The sequence below is a fragment of the Colletotrichum tamarilloi genome, assembly GCF_030869305.1.
Source record: "Colletotrichum tamarilloi strain Tom-12 chromosome Unknown Scaffold_42.1, whole genome shotgun sequence".
In the NCBI taxonomy this organism is placed as follows: domain Eukaryota; kingdom Fungi; phylum Ascomycota; class Sordariomycetes; order Glomerellales; family Glomerellaceae; genus Colletotrichum; species Colletotrichum tamarilloi.
Genome location: NW_026849425.1, coordinates 219,936 through 235,373, shown reverse-complemented (window position 1 = coordinate 235,373; position 15,438 = coordinate 219,936). Strand labels below are relative to the sequence as shown.

The following is a 15,438-nucleotide window of genomic DNA, read 5'->3' as shown; positions in this document are numbered from 1 at the left end:
CCCTATTGATTGCAAAGCTTCGAGGAGATATCCGTACTTCTGCTGCTTCATCCGGACATGCAAGATGATTATCAGACTGGGGGCCAAATCCTCCAATGGGGCTCCTGTAGGGTTCACGGACTCGCCTGATGATCCCCTGTCAACTTAAACATGACGGGTGGCGCCGAGACCGTAGCATCGTTGGTAGTTACTAGTGCACCCCCTGAGATCTTAGCAGGTGCCTGAAATGAGTTTCGATAACCCTGCGCTGCTATCTAAGCGATGTGTGAGGGAACCAAACGAAAGGACGGAATCCATCCGTCTAAGTCGGCGATCCAACAAACCAATACCATGCCCTTGATTGAACAAGCATAGCTTGCACCTGATCCGAAAACGACAGTTTCTCCGACAATTGTCTCCATTGCAACTCCACGCACTGTCGCATTGCCAACGTTATTCCCTCGTTCGTTGGCGCGCTTTTATATGAGGGATCTGCCGCTTCATCTGCGCCCATGTAATTGTTGATCTTCATCCATTCACCTGCCTGAGCTAAAACGAGAACATCATCGCTCCAAACACCAGTAATGCTTATCCGACATGCAAGGTAATTGGCATCGCTTAACGAACAAAAGCACCTCCTCCGCTGGCCCCCACAAGGTTACCAGTCATCCACCCACTCTCGGGCAAACAAACGACTCCCACAACTCCAGCAACTTCCTCCAAGTAACCGGGGCGACCTCCAATGCTTGCCGCCAAGTCGAGAACCTCCTGGCTATCAACACCAGGTCTAGCCTTGGCAAGAGGCGTCAGGTTGTTTAACGGGCGAAGAGCCTCACGGGGCTCGTCAGGCAGGCCAGAGTACAGTCCAGTGTCCATAGGTCCAGGAGCAACGGCGTTGACGGTCGCTCTTTCGGCCAACTCACGTGCCCAGACACGGGTCATCGCCTCGATAGCGCCCTTGGTGCCAGCGTATGATGTTTGCCACCAGACACCCCATGTGGTGGTTGCACTGGAGATATTGACGATACGACCAGAGCGGTCGGTAGGCAAGTAAGGGAAAGCGGCCTTGACGAGGAGGGCGGGTGCCTTGCAGTTCAAATTGAATGTTTCATCGAAAAGATCGAGGTCCAGCTGGTCAATGCCTTGAGCGTTTACCGTGGCAGCGTTATTGACAATGATGTCGATCTGGAAACGGCCGTTGGCATCGATGAAGTGAGCCTTGGCGGCGTCAACAAGCTGCTGAGGCGCCTCGGGCTTGCTCAAGTCAGCCCGGACGGGGAGAGCCTTGACGTTGTACTTGGATTCAAAGTCCTTGGCCAAGGCCTCAGCCTTTGACGTTGAGCCCTCGGTGGCATAGTTGATGACAACGTTGGCACCTCTGCTGGCAAAGTGCTCAGCAAGAACGGCGCCAAAGCCTTGATAAATAGTCAGTCCACTGTGATTTCAAGCCAAATGTTGAATCCTTGCTATGGAAAAGGATCCTATTTGAAGAGACCCGGAAAGTTTAAAAAACCACGTACTTCGCGATGCACCAGTGACAATGGCAAGCTTGCCCTCGAAAACCCTGAAAGGAGCCATTTTTCTCAGATGTCAGAAGAGCAGAATAAACAATGTGACGTGGAGGCGGGGAGAATATTATGCCTCTCTCCACGTGATAATTGTGTGCTTTATATATTGTGTCCTGTTGCTGCTGCTTCATCCCGATGCTTGCATGTCCACTTCGTGAACTAGCCAACTGGTCAGTGCCGCCGGGCCGCATGGTGGGTGGGATCCGAAGAGGAGTCTCGACTAGGGGCTGAGCAGGATCATGAATCTTGGCTCTCCACGCAGACACGTCAACTACCAAAGGCTTCTGCCGATCTCAATATGCATAAACCAGTCGTGAAACTCGGAAGTATGAACACCTTGGGGGAAAGTCCAGGGCCAGTTAAAAATTCCCTCAATTCCCAAAGTATGTTGGTTTAATCATTGATATTACTTGATCCTGTGTAACCAGGAGACAGTCTTCTGCTTCAACATCCACAACGACCAATGTAGCGCTCATCGCTTTCATGATGGCTTGCCAATCTAGCATTTCTTTACCTAGCCGACCAGGTCTTGCATTGATGCTGGCCATTGTATGCGCACTGTAGAGGGGCATTTATGGAAACTATGGACACTCCTGAGATTCCTGTCTCCACGAGTATGCATAGCGTGTTGAAGAAAATAATCCACTATTATGGGTCAGGCCAAGATTCTTCGCAGCTTGACACCGCCGGAAACTCTTGAAGAACTCCCCGATGCTCGGAAGGGATCTGCCGAATTTGGCATCGATCTACTTCAAGATGGGGGCCATACGTTTCGGGACAGTGGCATGAGTGCGACGATGCATGGATGGTGTATATTCGTTGTCGTTGGAAACCACCGATCTCGCGAAGCATCGACTGTAACGCTGGATAGAATGCCGGCCAATACTATCCACGTTTTTGACTTTGGCCGAGCGTCGATAGCTTCAAACGATAGCAGTGATCACATGTCACATAAAGAATCCTTGAAAGCTAGGAAGCTGGGAAGGCACGCCTAAACTTTGCGTACTGGGCAAACTTCAGGAGGAAGAACGCCAAAGAGACCGAACATAACCTCTCCATCATTCTCGATGGGAAGATATTCTGCTGAACCCATGGTACAATTGAGGGAATTCACAAGTAGAGTCCAATAACCATCTCGGAACCAACTCCGCCTCTGTTGTGTTCCTACATCTATTGTCAGGGCGAGGCAACTGACAAGCACATCATCGTTCCTGATTAGTGGACAGGAAACACGAGCATTTTGCCGACGGAATCATTTCGAAATTGGACAGTCTGAGCTTCGCAAGGGGGTTGAATTCACTTACCATGCTCATCCCAGCGCCCCTTTGTGGCAAGGAGGACCACAGTGCCGCAACGGCAGTGATCCCGGGGCTGGGTTCGGTGGATCCTATGCGAGCTTTGGTTGCCAGAAGAAGTTGGGCCGCTATTAAGTAATTGTCAGATCCGTGCTTGCTTTTTCTATGTTCTTTGCATTCCCTTATAAGTTTTCTGGGTCGTTCGAGTCTTTACTGTTCTTTTCGCTGTTCGATTTGTGGCACTCTTTCTCTCACCTCGAAACGAACCCGTGGAGCACGAAGCAGGTTCTTCAGTGATCACGAACCCGCAACTTCGACAAGATGGGCGCGGCTACGTCGAAGGATATGGCCGCTGCCGTCCTGGTGCCGCTGCCTTTCGACATCATCACCATGATCTTGCGGTTTTGGATTCGTGCGCAGAGGAAAGCATGGGGACCGGATGACTGGGCCATGGTTGCTACTATTGTACGTTCTGATTATGCGCGCAGTGCGGAGTGATTTTGAGTCGTTTTAGACTAACATATCGAAGCCGGTTTGGGCAGTGTCGCAAATCGGTTTAATAGGTATGGCCTGGAGCGGAGTTGGGCAACTGGATAGCACCCTTTCTGCAGAACAAGTTGCCAACTCATACTTCGTAAGTTATGCTCCACCTGAAGGGTGACACCATCCGATGTATGCAGTCAACTGACGGATCTATAGTGGTTTTATGTTTTCCAGGAGTTCTGGTGTTTTACCTTGGTTACCCTCAAGTGGTCCCTTGGTTTCACTCTGCTACGCATCGGTAATGGCCAACGTTGGGTCCAAATCGTCATCTACACCTGCCTCGCACTAGTCACAGTCTGCACAGGAGGTACTGGCATGTATTTGTTCTTCCAATGCTCGCCGGTTGAGTGAGTCTTTAGCCTGTCTAGGTGTGGTTCTGCACGGGCTGACAAGACGTACTAGGAAAAACTGGCATCAAAGCATGCCAGGCGAATGTAGACCTCGAGAAATTCAGACCGCCCTGTCCTTCTTGGTTGCCGCAGTATCAATCTCAACTGACTGGATATTCGCAATCATGCCTTTTGCTCTCATCTGGAGACTGCAGATGGCGAATAAGGTCAAGGCGTCTGTTATCGGTCTTCTAGGCTTGGGTTTCTTGTAAGTTTTGCTCGGCGCTTAAACGTCTTGTCCTCGCTAAAAGCTCCCAGTGCATCCGTGGCTCCGATTGTTCGACTCAACTACCTCCTCCTACTTAACGATGCCGAAAAGTTTCTGCAAGGCCTCAGCATTATCCTCGCTTGGGCACAGGCAGAAGTTGGCATCGGGATGCTTGTCGCCAACCTCCCCGCATGTCGACCCTTACTCGAACGCGCCCTCGCCCGCCTCACGTCCTTCACCGGCTCGAAAAACAAGTCATCTAAAGACCCAGCCGCCTCAGCCGCTGTCAAGAACAGTTATCTCGAGCTTGGGGAGAGGGACCCCACGAGAAAGAACATCAGCCAAGCTAGTCGATCTGGGGTTGAAACAAGGGTTTACGGCAGAGATCTGGGCGATATCAGCAGCGACAGCTTGCCAGACGATCACAGCCAAAAAAGGATCGTGACAAAGAGTGGGTTCGGGGCGATCAGAGTGCAGAAAGAGTTTGGAATGGAGGTTGAGACGAAGCGCGGGGACAATGTGGTCTAGGCAACGCGACCGGCACAGTAATTGTTGATGAGTGAATGAGAGGCAACGAGAGGCAATACAGGACCCGTACCTACATGTGGTAATCCACTGGTAATTTAATGGATTCAAAACGTCCGTCGAACTCGACCGAATTGTTAGCGAGTTTGGACAGACTGTCAATTGGCCCAGGCCATACCCATAACTTCTGGCGCAAATTTCCCTTCGGCCAGTGACATCGCCTAAGTAAATCATCGGCCCAAATGGAACAAAGCTAAGAATAGGTCGCACAACCACGCTCAGGGCTTTGAGAAGCTGAGAGGAGTAGTGTTGACCAAATCCAGCGAGGTGATTGGTGGCACTGCACGAATTTTGTGCCTGGTTTGCGATGAGGTTTCTGGTGGAGATAGATGCATTGAGTGACCCCCTTATTCTCATACGAAGTGGACCTTATGACTTCTAGCGCCGGACGCAATCCGCGGGCACCAAATGCGGCCCGCTAGCCTCATCGCTACATCTAAGATCTCTCGCAATTTTTTGCGAAATTATCCCCGTGTTGACATTAAGGCATAGTCTCTTTGTTGCTAGCTGAAGGTTGTTGACCATAACCCCAAAGGATCGAAGATGTCGCACTCGCGATCATCGACACGGATTCTACTAGGTCTCGGCACTACATGTGTTACTGGAGGCCTCTAGGACAAGATGTTTACACGATTGTATCGCAGAATCGATCTTGCCCACCTTTAGAAATACCTCATTGGACACCCCCGTAGGATGGAAGACCTTTGATATTGAGCCTTGAGAAAACTTTATCGTACCATGTGACAATATTGCTGACCCTACTCCGGGAAAAGGAATTCCAGTATCGTACCCAGTTTGGCCTCTGGGCAAAACGATTCTGTCTTTTCTCTTCTCCCCTTCAACTGATACTCTGGCGTAGTTGCGTGACAGCTCAACCTGTGTTTGGTGGTATACCTTGAAGCCAATAGACCCTTCTTCTACTCAGACTTTTTCAGTTGCAATCTAGCTAACTCTCTGAGACATCGAAGAAATTGTATAGATCTTGTTTCCCATCTATTTCGTGTGCGAAAGTACTGTGTAAAGACGGTAGGAGGTAACGACATGGAGGCATGAGCCGGGCCGGGCACGTGCATGTTGTCACCAGTCTTCAGCTCGTGCTGAGTTGGACAGACTCACCGAGAGCGAGGTAATATTTCAAAGACCGTCTTACATTGAGGTATTTGAGCATGAACTAGTTCCTTGTTCCATCGCTCCAGAAAGTCATCACCACACTTGTGTGCGATGCGGTGTTGCATCTTCAGGAAACCTTGGCTTGCCTAGCAAAACTCCTCCCCCACACCGTCTCGGCCCCGCTCGTCGCGTTTCGGTCTGAGCTACTTCTGCGGCCCCACGGTGGACGGACCGGAACCGGCTTTTATACTTGGTCCGGGCCGCTGTGTAATACTTGATAATTCCTTGCATCAGATGCATGAAATGTCCAATTGCGGTCTGTGATAAACTTCCTGATTCTTCGCAAGTCGGTGGCATATCTCGGCGGTTTCGCATGCATCGTTGAACGCGAGAGGGGGTTCTTCGTAGATTCGTATAGATCTCGGCGGCCGATCGGACCGAACCCGTTGGAAGCTGTGTTGTAGGTATGTACTCCAAACTCGATAGCGTGTGATGTAAGAGCAAAAGTTCCCAAGCAGTGCAATTCGCCGAAGCAATCCTGCTCGGTTTCCGAGCTCCAACTACAATACTTGACGTATCTTTAGTAAAGTGCTTCGTCTACCCCATCTGCTAGTAAAGGTAGGTCAAGCGTACCAACGTGGGCAAGTATTTAAGTCCGGTCCCGCCAGCGACGGTGATGGGGAGTCATTTTGGAGACACAACAAACAGTCATAACTGAAAACCATCACCTGAAACGCCACCATGATGTCCAATGAGGAGCAAAACACCGTCGCGGCTGTGGATGCCATCGAAAGCGTCGCTCGAACAAATCTTCTCCCACCAAACGGGAAATTGGACAGCGCGATCGCGAACTCTCAGAGGCACAACTTACCAGAGATCACTGTTGCCCCGCTCCAAGGCCAATTTCTCGCCATCCAGTGTAAGCTCATAGGCGCCAAGGAAGTTCTCGAGATTGGTACCCTCGGCGGGTATTCGACCATCTGGCTCGCCGAAGCGGGAGCGAAAGTCACTAGCATTGAGATCAACCCAAAGCATCGCGATGTAGCCCTTGATAATGTCTCGGGGCTCGACGTCGAGATCATACTCGGATCCGCTCTGGACGTCCTACCCAAGCTGGCCGCAGAGGGCCGCAAGTTTGACATGGTGTTTTGCGATGCATCATGGGGCGAGCAGGAGAAGTACTTTGACTGGGCAGTGAAATTGACCAGACCGAAGGGATGCATCTACGTCGATAATGTGGTGTGGAACATCTTGGGTCAAGATAAGGCGAAGGAGGGGAAAGAGTCCTTGTTGACCCACGTCGGAAAGGATAAGAGAGTCACGGCGACGGTTGTTCCCATGATATCAACCGCGCATACGGTCCATGAGGGTCACACGGTTTTGGACGGCTTCTTGTTAGCAGTAGTCGATTAGGAACATCTAGTACGACAGCTGGGAATGAGGAGAACGCAACGAGTCAGCGAATGGCCCTGTACAGGACTGGTTGAGTGTCGCTCTTGTGTACGTTGAGTGATATCTTATCAAGTCTCTTTCTACAGCTAAATCTAGTGCAGTGATTGAAGGATCGAATTGTTGTTAAACAATTATGTGGTATGTAGCTGGCGCATTATACGCTCTCGGCGTAGCCCGCCTCCTTGGCAGGCACTTCCTTAGCTTTCTTCTTCTCAAATAACTTCTGACCAATTTTGTCGGTCATTGCGTCCGTCTTGTCTCCCAAAAATGTCTTGATGCAGCCGTAAACACCAGAAACGAACCAAAAGATTGCATTGACCAAGTCGATCCAGACTGCAACCTTCATCAAGCTCGTCTTGCTGCCTTTGTATGAGTTGTCGCTCTCCCTGTGAAGGAAAATTGCTGCAAAAATGCCAAACACCACGATCCAAGAAACGAAAAGGACAAAGTCCCAAGCGAAAGCACGGTAGGTCTTGAAGATCTTGATTCTGCTGCCAACATAGGGAATAGCGCCGAGCGGTGTGGCAGCGACGAAGAGAACAGCCGTGATAGCTGAAGCTCCTGCCACGGTAATGGCAAAGATCCATTCCGGCGAGAAGCCATCGTTTGCCTTGCGGTCAGCGTCGACACGGTTGCCGTAGAAGCCGCAGGCGATGAGAGCGAAGAGAAATTGGAGACCGCGGCAGACTAGGCGGGGTACGACTTCGAATGTCTTGAGCCATGATTTCCCCATGGTCTTGCCCGTTGCAGCGCCCTCGTTGAAGACACCGCGTCCGGCTTGGCGACCCATTTCTGCCTTATCCGCGTTACGGAACTCGGAGGCGGCGCCGGCGAGGCCCTGCACGTTGCGGCCGAGCTCAACGGCACTCTGGCCGGCCTTAATAGCGTTTCCGAACTTTCCCATTGTCGTTGTGAGGTGAAAGAACGTGTATGTCGGAAATAGTTTGGAAGTATGCGATCGCGAAAAGCACACAAAAATGGAGAGGAAGACGCAAAGTTGGAAGATGGCCACGGGAAGCCTATCGAACGATGCTGTAACGAGAAAATAATGCAAAAAAGGCGAGACCGACCGGCAGTGCAAAGTACTTAAAAAACTCCGAGGAAACACAGGCGCCAAGTAGTGGAGAGAAGAATGAAATGTCGTAGTAAAGATGATTCAAGACAGCATCGAGGACACCAGGAAACCCATCTTTATAAGATGAAAATGGACAAAGGCCATTGCTCTTGAGCGGAAACAACATCCAATGAGTCCAACCTCACAATGTTGTTCAACGCAAATAGTAACACCAGTCCTTTGAGCTTTGGCGCTATTACTGTTGCAGCGCTGAACAGTCACATCCAATCATTCATTCTCCAAACCCTGGCGCGCATCTGGTAGGCTGTCCAACACTGGAGCCGACAGGCTTGGCTGTCTGAGTCGTAGCGAGTCAACCCCAACTGCCTTTGCTTTGTCCCCCCAGACAGGGCGCTTAGCGAAACGCGTCGCTTTGTAGGCGCCAATGGAGGCAGCTATCCTTTGACTGAATGAACAGCTGGACCTGTGAGACACGTGCTCGGTCTTGAGAGATGGCGACTCACCTTGCGGAGGACAACAAAAGACGAAGCGTCTATTAGCCGCGACGTGAATCTGCAGGCCCTCGAGTCACTGTATGATTGTGGTATGATTGTGGCGGTCCCGGGCTCCCAGCGAGGCCGACCCGGGCTCCTACAGTTGGAAGTGAGTAGGGGCAGCGCGCTCAATAACAGGCGTCAATGTTCTGGCCAGGTCAAGCGTAAGGACGCTGACACGAGACGCGCCGTGAGCGGGGTTTTAACGAATAACCCAATGAGTGCATGTCAGTCTATCATGCTCTGGTAGTTTCAATCAAAATATGAGACTTTCGATTGAGAGAACTTGACAACATCTGGCAAGTATCAAGACTGTTAAGGATAGAGGTGAGCGGAGAGCATAAAGGACTGTCCGATCTCAAAGACTTAAGTGGATGTCGCACTGGGAATGCCAAAGGATGTTATTGAAGCCCATAGCTGCGCCATCTCAGCATGAAACCTCCGCTAATAAGGCATACTGGGTCGGGGCGCCTTCAATTTTTCAAGCCTTCAGGTCTACCGTTGTTTCTGGACTTTGTCCATAATTGAGCAACCTTCGTGATTGAACATGGCAGCTCCCAGCGTGCCGATTGAAACCTAGAGCATCAGTATTGGAAGCTCCCAGTTGTTCTTGTGGTCGTCCGAAGGGCTGGAGCATCGGCGCTTGTGTGCCACTCTTGGTAGCATCAGCCTCGGTTCTTGTGAAACACAGATCCGAGCGACCGCGAACCTTCAGTAACTGAGCATTACCGACCATGCCGATGATGATCTATCGCTCACGTTGGACATGACCAGTCCCGATATTGAAAAATCCCCGGTGAGCCAAATTTATCCCCAGACTTAGCAGACCGTCATATTTGACTGCTTGACATAACATGGAAGCCAACAATCGCCAAATTTCATGCCCGCAATTTAGGCTTGATCGATTAGTAACAAGATGTCCACCAAAGCGACAAGCCTCTCAGCAGAGGAAATTCTTCGCCATCCCGCATACAAGACGACGCAATGGGGTCTTAAACCTAGGCTATCGGGATTCGCGACGGTGGCTGAGTCCCGTCCAGGTGGGCCATTCCCTATGTGGTACGAAATTCACGGCCGAGGACCAAAGAAAATTGTCTGGATCATGGGCCTCGGTGGTAGCCGGAACCTGTGGAAGCGTCAGAATCGACACTTTGGGCATCTGCGTGGCGAGGACTACAGCTCCCTTGTCTTTGATAATCGCGGGGTGAGCAAGTCGGCCAAGCCAAATTGCAGGTACAGCACCTTGGATATGGCAAAGGACCTCGTCGAACTGCTGAGGCACATTGGCTGGCTCGATACTGATTCTCATTACTACCCGCGAGACTTGAACATTGCAGGAATCAGCTTAGGTGGCATGATTGCGCAAGAACTTGCCCTTCTGATACCTCAACGATTGCAATCGCTGATCCTCATCTCTACGGCTCCCCGCCTGATTCGAACCGTTCACACATTCGAGCATATGAAACAACGAGTCGCCATGTTTCTTCCCACAGCAGTTGACGTAGAGCTCAAGAACAAGGCCAGTAGGCTGTTCACTAGGAGTTATCTCAATGCGCCGGACACCGGATCCCTGGACCCAGAAAAAACCTTTCCCACCAACCTTGACCGCTTTGTGGCAGAGGAACTCGCAGAGCGTTGCGAAGTTACCGACTTTTCTCGGAGAAAAGGCGTCGTGCTACAGGCTATTGCCGCTGGATGGCACCACAAGAGCGACGCAGATCTCGCAAGAATAGGGGACGAAGTAGGCAGGACCCGAATCTTGGTGATGCACGGGACTTTTGACGAAACCATTACCTTTCCGCATTTTGAGCTAATCAAGGCTGCGTTGGGAGACGGGCCGGAGTACATTGCTTGGAAAGACTGTGGCCATGTGCCGTTGTGGGAAAGAGAGGAGGAATTCAACGAGACCGTAAGACTGTTCATTGACAAGACAATTGCAGTTTCGGCCAGTCTCTAGATCTTCTAGCTCAAGCTTTTCATATTTAATAGCACTCTCACATGCTCATTAAAGTTTATTTGCTCCATCAGGGCGTGGGTTGCACCGCACATATGACGGAACTAATCCCATTCGTCTTTTGAGTGATTCGTCGTGGGACCTATGGAAATTGGGAACGGCAGCAGGGGCCGTAACCCCGCGTTCGGGGTAGACTTGAACCGAGTCACCCGTCTCTACCTCGCGATATCACGGATATATGTCTGCACGCTTATCCGTCGAATTCTCAGAAGTCTTCAAAGTGATGCCTATCCAGTCAATCATCACTGAAGTTCTAGCCAGTAATTGGCATCATGACCTTGTGAGATGTTCGTGCAATTCTTTTTGCTAGCGCCGGCCTTAGCAGCTGCAGCCATTGACAGGTATGAGGAAAGAAAGTTATTGGTCTAGGAAAAGACGTCATATTCTCATGTTTGGCATTACTGATATTTTCACAGAAAAGCTATTGTGGAGTCTTTCAATATATTGCGAACAGAGGTGCCTAAAGTCATAGACAATACCACAACACCTCTTCAGGTTGGAAATGGAGACTTTGCGTTCAATTTTGACATCACAGGTACGCAATCGTTGGTACCTTTCAACACACTTTCCAGCTGGGGATGGCATAAGGATGCGTTGCCACAAAACGGGTAAGACCTTGGCCCTTCAGTCAATTGCACACTCGCGTCCTTCGGAGACTAACATCGCGCTGTATTTCACTAGAGAAAAGCTGGAAGAATATGCGGGCGTCCCTGTAGTTACGCATGGAAGAGAAGTTATCTACGACCTTGAAGATCCGAAGCTGCCAGAAATATCGAAATGGTTGAGTGCTAACCCCAACCGCATCAATCTTGGCCGCATCAGCTTGAGTTACAAGAACGAGACGCTATCATCGATCACGGAACCCCGCCAAGTCCTTGACCTCTGGAACGGTGTTACTACTTCGTCGTTCAAGGTTGATGGTGAGGATGTGAAAGTGGTTACTCAAGGAGATTTTGACACCGACTCCGTTACTTTCGACATCGAGTCCGTATTGATCTTTGAAGGAACCCTTCGAGTCGAATTTGACTTTCCGTTTCCTCCGATCCACAAGGTTGAGAAGACATCAGACTTTGAGGTGTTCATGGGGAGCTACCAATTCCCGGACAATCACACTACTTCTATTGTTAAACCCGGAGTTGATTCTGATGACACAGCTCATATCCATCACACAATGCAAGAAACGTCATACTACCAGAACTTGCGGTGGCCCAAGGAAACACCATTGACTTTGAGGAGAATTGGGAAACAGAATTCTAACACGACTAATGCGCATCGCTATGGACTGTTCCCAGCCGCCTCCGGAAAGAATGTCGCCAGAGCGAATGGATTGTCCTTCACTGCCCAGTATAGTCTCAAGCTTCAAAGACCGTCACTGCCCTCCTCAATTCGCCGGCGGAACAGTCTCGATTGGCAGAGGTACTGGCAAGAAGGGGGGTTCGTAGATCTCACCCAGTCGTCAAACCCAAACGCGACGGAGCTCCAGCGACGCATCATACTCTCCCAATACGCGATGAGAATCAACAGCGCAGCCACTGGCCAGCCACCACAGGAAAGTGGTCTGGTGTATAACGGGTGGTGGGGCAAGTTTCACATGGAGATGGTCGTTTGGCATTGTGCTCATTGGGCGACTTGGGGAAGATCAAAATACTTTGATCGGATATTCCCTGCTGTCTATGAGGACCTTCTGCCTAGCGCTGAGGCAAGAGCCCGTCGCATGGGATGGGATGGCGCAAGGTAAGATTTACAGGTCCATCCAATTTTGAGATCTTCATCTGCTGATCAGAGTGGATAACCAGATGGCCCAAGATGACGGAGCTTGTCACCAAGGGCATCGCTCCTGGAGAGACCAGGGCGTATCTTCAATGGCAGCAACCACACCCCATCTATCTTGCCGAACTAGCCTACAAAGCCAACCAAAGCAGGGAGACTCTCCAACAATGGGACCGTACCATCACGTCAACTGCCCAGTACATGGCATCGTTCGCTTGGTTCAACAACGCGAGTGGCAAATATGATTTAGGACCACCTATTCAGGGTGTCACGGAGAATTCGTCCCCTACAGAGATTTCTAACTTGGCCTACGAGCTTGCTTACTGGCAATGGTCTCTCAATGCAGCGTGCAACTGGAAAAAGAGACTTGAACAAGATTGCCCCTCAGCGTGGTCTAGAGTGGCAGAGAATATGGCATCCCCTCCTGAGTATGATGGCCTGTTCGCTCCCTGGATCGGCGGCGGCGTAAATGCATCCTGGTGGGATAACCCTCAGCTCAACAAAGATCCTAGAAGCGTCATCATGTTGCAAGGCATGGTACCCGACACCCCACTGGTAAGTCTTACGGAGGTTTCGAGGTAGACTCCCAATTTGCTTCATTAGCTGACCATAGATGCATAAGGTGAACGCAGAAGTCGGTGTTAGAACTGCAGACAAGGTATGGGATGTGTGGGGTGACGCCCAAATCAGAGGCTGGGGCCGAAACGTATTGGCCATCAACTCGGCGCGTATCGGGAACCCAGAGCGAGCCATATATCACCTAACTAATTTCGGTTACTGGACGTTCGGTGATCAAGGTTTTGCTCATAGGTCTGGTCCAAGTGAGTAATGCAGCATGCTGAACGAGTGTACCTAGTTTGCGTACCACGAGGCTATACCTAGCGTCGGGTCCCAACACGATCGGCTAACGAGGTTGCTATAGGTCCATCTCCACCGCCCTATTTTCCTGGAAACGGGGGGTTCCTCTTAGCGATCGGATATATGGCAGCGGGATGGGAAGGCTCCGAAGGGCACGCACCTGGGTTTCCGAAAGACGGAACTTGGGTTGTCAAGCACGAGGGAATGGTCCAGGCTCTCTGAACATGACGCGAAACTTGGGATGTGAATGTCTAAAGAAGGCTGTCCTAATGTGCCCAGAAGCTCCGGGGAGCTCCTCTTGCTATTGATATTCTGGCGTATGTATAACCATATGGTTGCATTGCCCATCACCTCAATTGCCCTCTTTTACAAGTCTGAACTTATCTAATGACCCAGGTATACAGCTACTCGCAAACCACCATTATATGGAGCCGTAGTTGTCTTGAACCCATTCTTAGGATCGTCCAGATGCTCAATCAGATCCTTGTAACCAGCTTGACCAGAAATGATGTTGTCAATGACGATCAAAGCGCCGGGTTTGAGATGCGGCTTCACAAGAGCGAGTGTAGGCATCGCAAGCCGCGACCAGACTTGTCAAGTCTTCAGCGGGTTGATTCATGCCATACATGGCGTATGCTAGCAGCCCAGCATATAGCTTTCAGGGAGGGAAGCAAACTTACTGTCAAGTAATAAAAAGTCAATTTCCTCAGGCAGATCAGTCTTCAGCGTCTCTCGCAGGTCACCCTCTCTAAGTTGGATCCAGGATTCAACCTCAGGCCCCGCCCTGTTCCAGTGCTCTCGAGCTTTCCTGGCTTTGACAGGCTCGTTCTCTGTAGCGATAACTTTGCCATTGGCACCTTGTGCTGTTGCATTTTGTCCTACAGCGAGGGCAAGCCAGATAGTGCTGACGCCAAAAGAGGTCCCGGCCTCGACGACATGTCTTGCCCCCGTACCGCGCAGGAGGAGGTAAACCAGAGCGCACTTGTCCGGCTCAAGGGCCACGAATCTTTCCAGCGCCACTGAAGCAGGTTGACCATCTGTGCTGACGTACGGGGGCTCATTGAGAGCCTGGGTATGAAGGTTCTTGAGAACAGCCAGTGTTGCAGGACTTGCCTGTAGTGAGGCTAAGTGCCTGTCCAGGTCCTGAAGATCAGCCATAATAAAGAGTATAAATTGGTGATGATCTTCGGGTACTCGAGTTCGAGGATGAGAAGAGCAATGCCGCAGCTCAAAATTCGTGCGGAGAGTTGGTTCTCTTTTTGCTCGCGCCTAGTCTGTGAGATGCATCCGCAATTCGCTCCGTTTGCTGCTGAAAAATTCTCTACTTGACTCCTCAGGAACAGTGACAGATGGAGAATACACCGATCTATTACTGAGGAAGATTGTCAGGCGACTAAAGGATGCGGGGTCGTCAGAGCGGTAGCCTTGGCCGGAACCAACCGCGAGAGGAATCGGGTGCACATCGATTCGCCGTCTCTCCGCTATCGGACCGTGGATGGACCTCGGCCGCAGACGTGTACTATGGTCGACGACATCAACAACTGCCGACTGATCTTATCATACTACGCTAGCCTACATACCACATGGAATTGAAATCATGAAAATTGGTAAATGAATGAATTCCTTTTTCGACATAGTCACTTTGAAATGCGCCAGTCATCTTTCCGCTCATTTGATATATTCATGGGGTGGTTGTAGGCGCCAGTTGAGACACCACTGCCGATCACATTTTTGTCAGTGGCAAGTATGATACTAATGAAGCTTGACCAAATGTGTAAACCACGTTGTTCTTTTGAGCTTAGATCAGGCCAAATCCCGACGCTCGGGACTCGGGAATTAGGCAAGACAGTCGCCAAGACATTTGTTGCCCTGGCTGGAGACATCGGCTCGTAAATATCACATCATCCAGAGCAACCGCAAGTAAGACAGATAGGACATTTAGACTATTGAACGAGAAAATACCAGAGTCACTTTGTCTTTTGTAAGGTGGACCATTGTAAAGGCGAGATAGCGCTACCAATAAAATGGCCAAAATTGGCTAATCTGACAGAGCCTAGAA

General features: G+C 50.5%; 6 protein-coding genes across 6 annotated transcripts; 3 read left to right on the top strand and 3 right to left on the bottom strand.

The window, feature by feature from the left end:
• Positions 1 to 597: 597 nt before the first annotated feature.
• Positions 598 to 1,557, bottom strand: CTAM01_09938 (short chain dehydrogenase; the record flags this gene model as incomplete). The annotated part of the gene is made up of 2 exons (XM_060525954.1): positions 598 to 1,394; positions 1,500 to 1,557. 2 exons carry the CDS (start codon positions 1,555 to 1,557, stop codon positions 598 to 600), a joined length of 855 nt encoding a protein of 284 aa, XP_060379463.1.
• Positions 1,558 to 3,163: 1,606 nt separating this feature from the next.
• On the top strand, positions 3,164 to 4,510 carry CTAM01_09937 (uncharacterized protein; the record flags this gene model as incomplete). The annotated part of the gene is made up of 5 exons (XM_060525953.1): positions 3,164 to 3,307; positions 3,372 to 3,476; positions 3,542 to 3,732; positions 3,788 to 3,982; positions 4,033 to 4,510. 5 exons carry the CDS (start codon positions 3,164 to 3,166, stop codon positions 4,508 to 4,510), a joined length of 1,113 nt encoding a protein of 370 aa, XP_060379462.1.
• Positions 4,511 to 6,418: 1,908 nt separating this feature from the next.
• CTAM01_09936 (O-methyltransferase) lies at positions 6,419 to 7,090 on the top strand (the record flags this gene model as incomplete). The annotated part of the gene is made up of 1 exon (XM_060525952.1): positions 6,419 to 7,090. One exon carries the CDS (start codon positions 6,419 to 6,421, stop codon positions 7,088 to 7,090), a length of 672 nt encoding a protein of 223 aa, XP_060379461.1.
• Positions 7,091 to 7,283: 193 nt separating this feature from the next.
• Positions 7,284 to 8,033, bottom strand: CTAM01_09935 (uncharacterized protein; the record flags this gene model as incomplete). The annotated part of the gene is made up of 1 exon (XM_060525951.1): positions 7,284 to 8,033. The coding sequence occupies one exon, from the start codon at positions 8,031 to 8,033 to the stop codon at positions 7,284 to 7,286; it is 750 nt and encodes a 249-aa protein (XP_060379460.1).
• A 1,620-nt stretch (positions 8,034 to 9,653) lies between these two features.
• CTAM01_09934 (uncharacterized protein) lies at positions 9,654 to 13,350 on the top strand (the record flags this gene model as incomplete). The annotated part of the gene is made up of 5 exons (XM_060525950.1): positions 9,654 to 10,646; positions 11,247 to 11,359; positions 11,433 to 12,485; positions 12,548 to 13,076; positions 13,144 to 13,350. The coding sequence occupies 5 exons, from the start codon at positions 9,654 to 9,656 to the stop codon at positions 13,348 to 13,350; spliced, it is 2,895 nt and encodes a 964-aa protein (XP_060379459.1).
• A 413-nt stretch (positions 13,351 to 13,763) lies between these two features.
• Positions 13,764 to 14,537, bottom strand: CTAM01_09933 (uncharacterized protein; the record flags this gene model as incomplete). The annotated part of the gene is made up of 2 exons (XM_060525949.1): positions 13,764 to 13,969; positions 14,060 to 14,537. 2 exons carry the CDS (start codon positions 14,535 to 14,537, stop codon positions 13,764 to 13,766), a joined length of 684 nt encoding a protein of 227 aa, XP_060379458.1.
• Between the last annotated feature and the right edge of the window lie 901 nt (positions 14,538 to 15,438).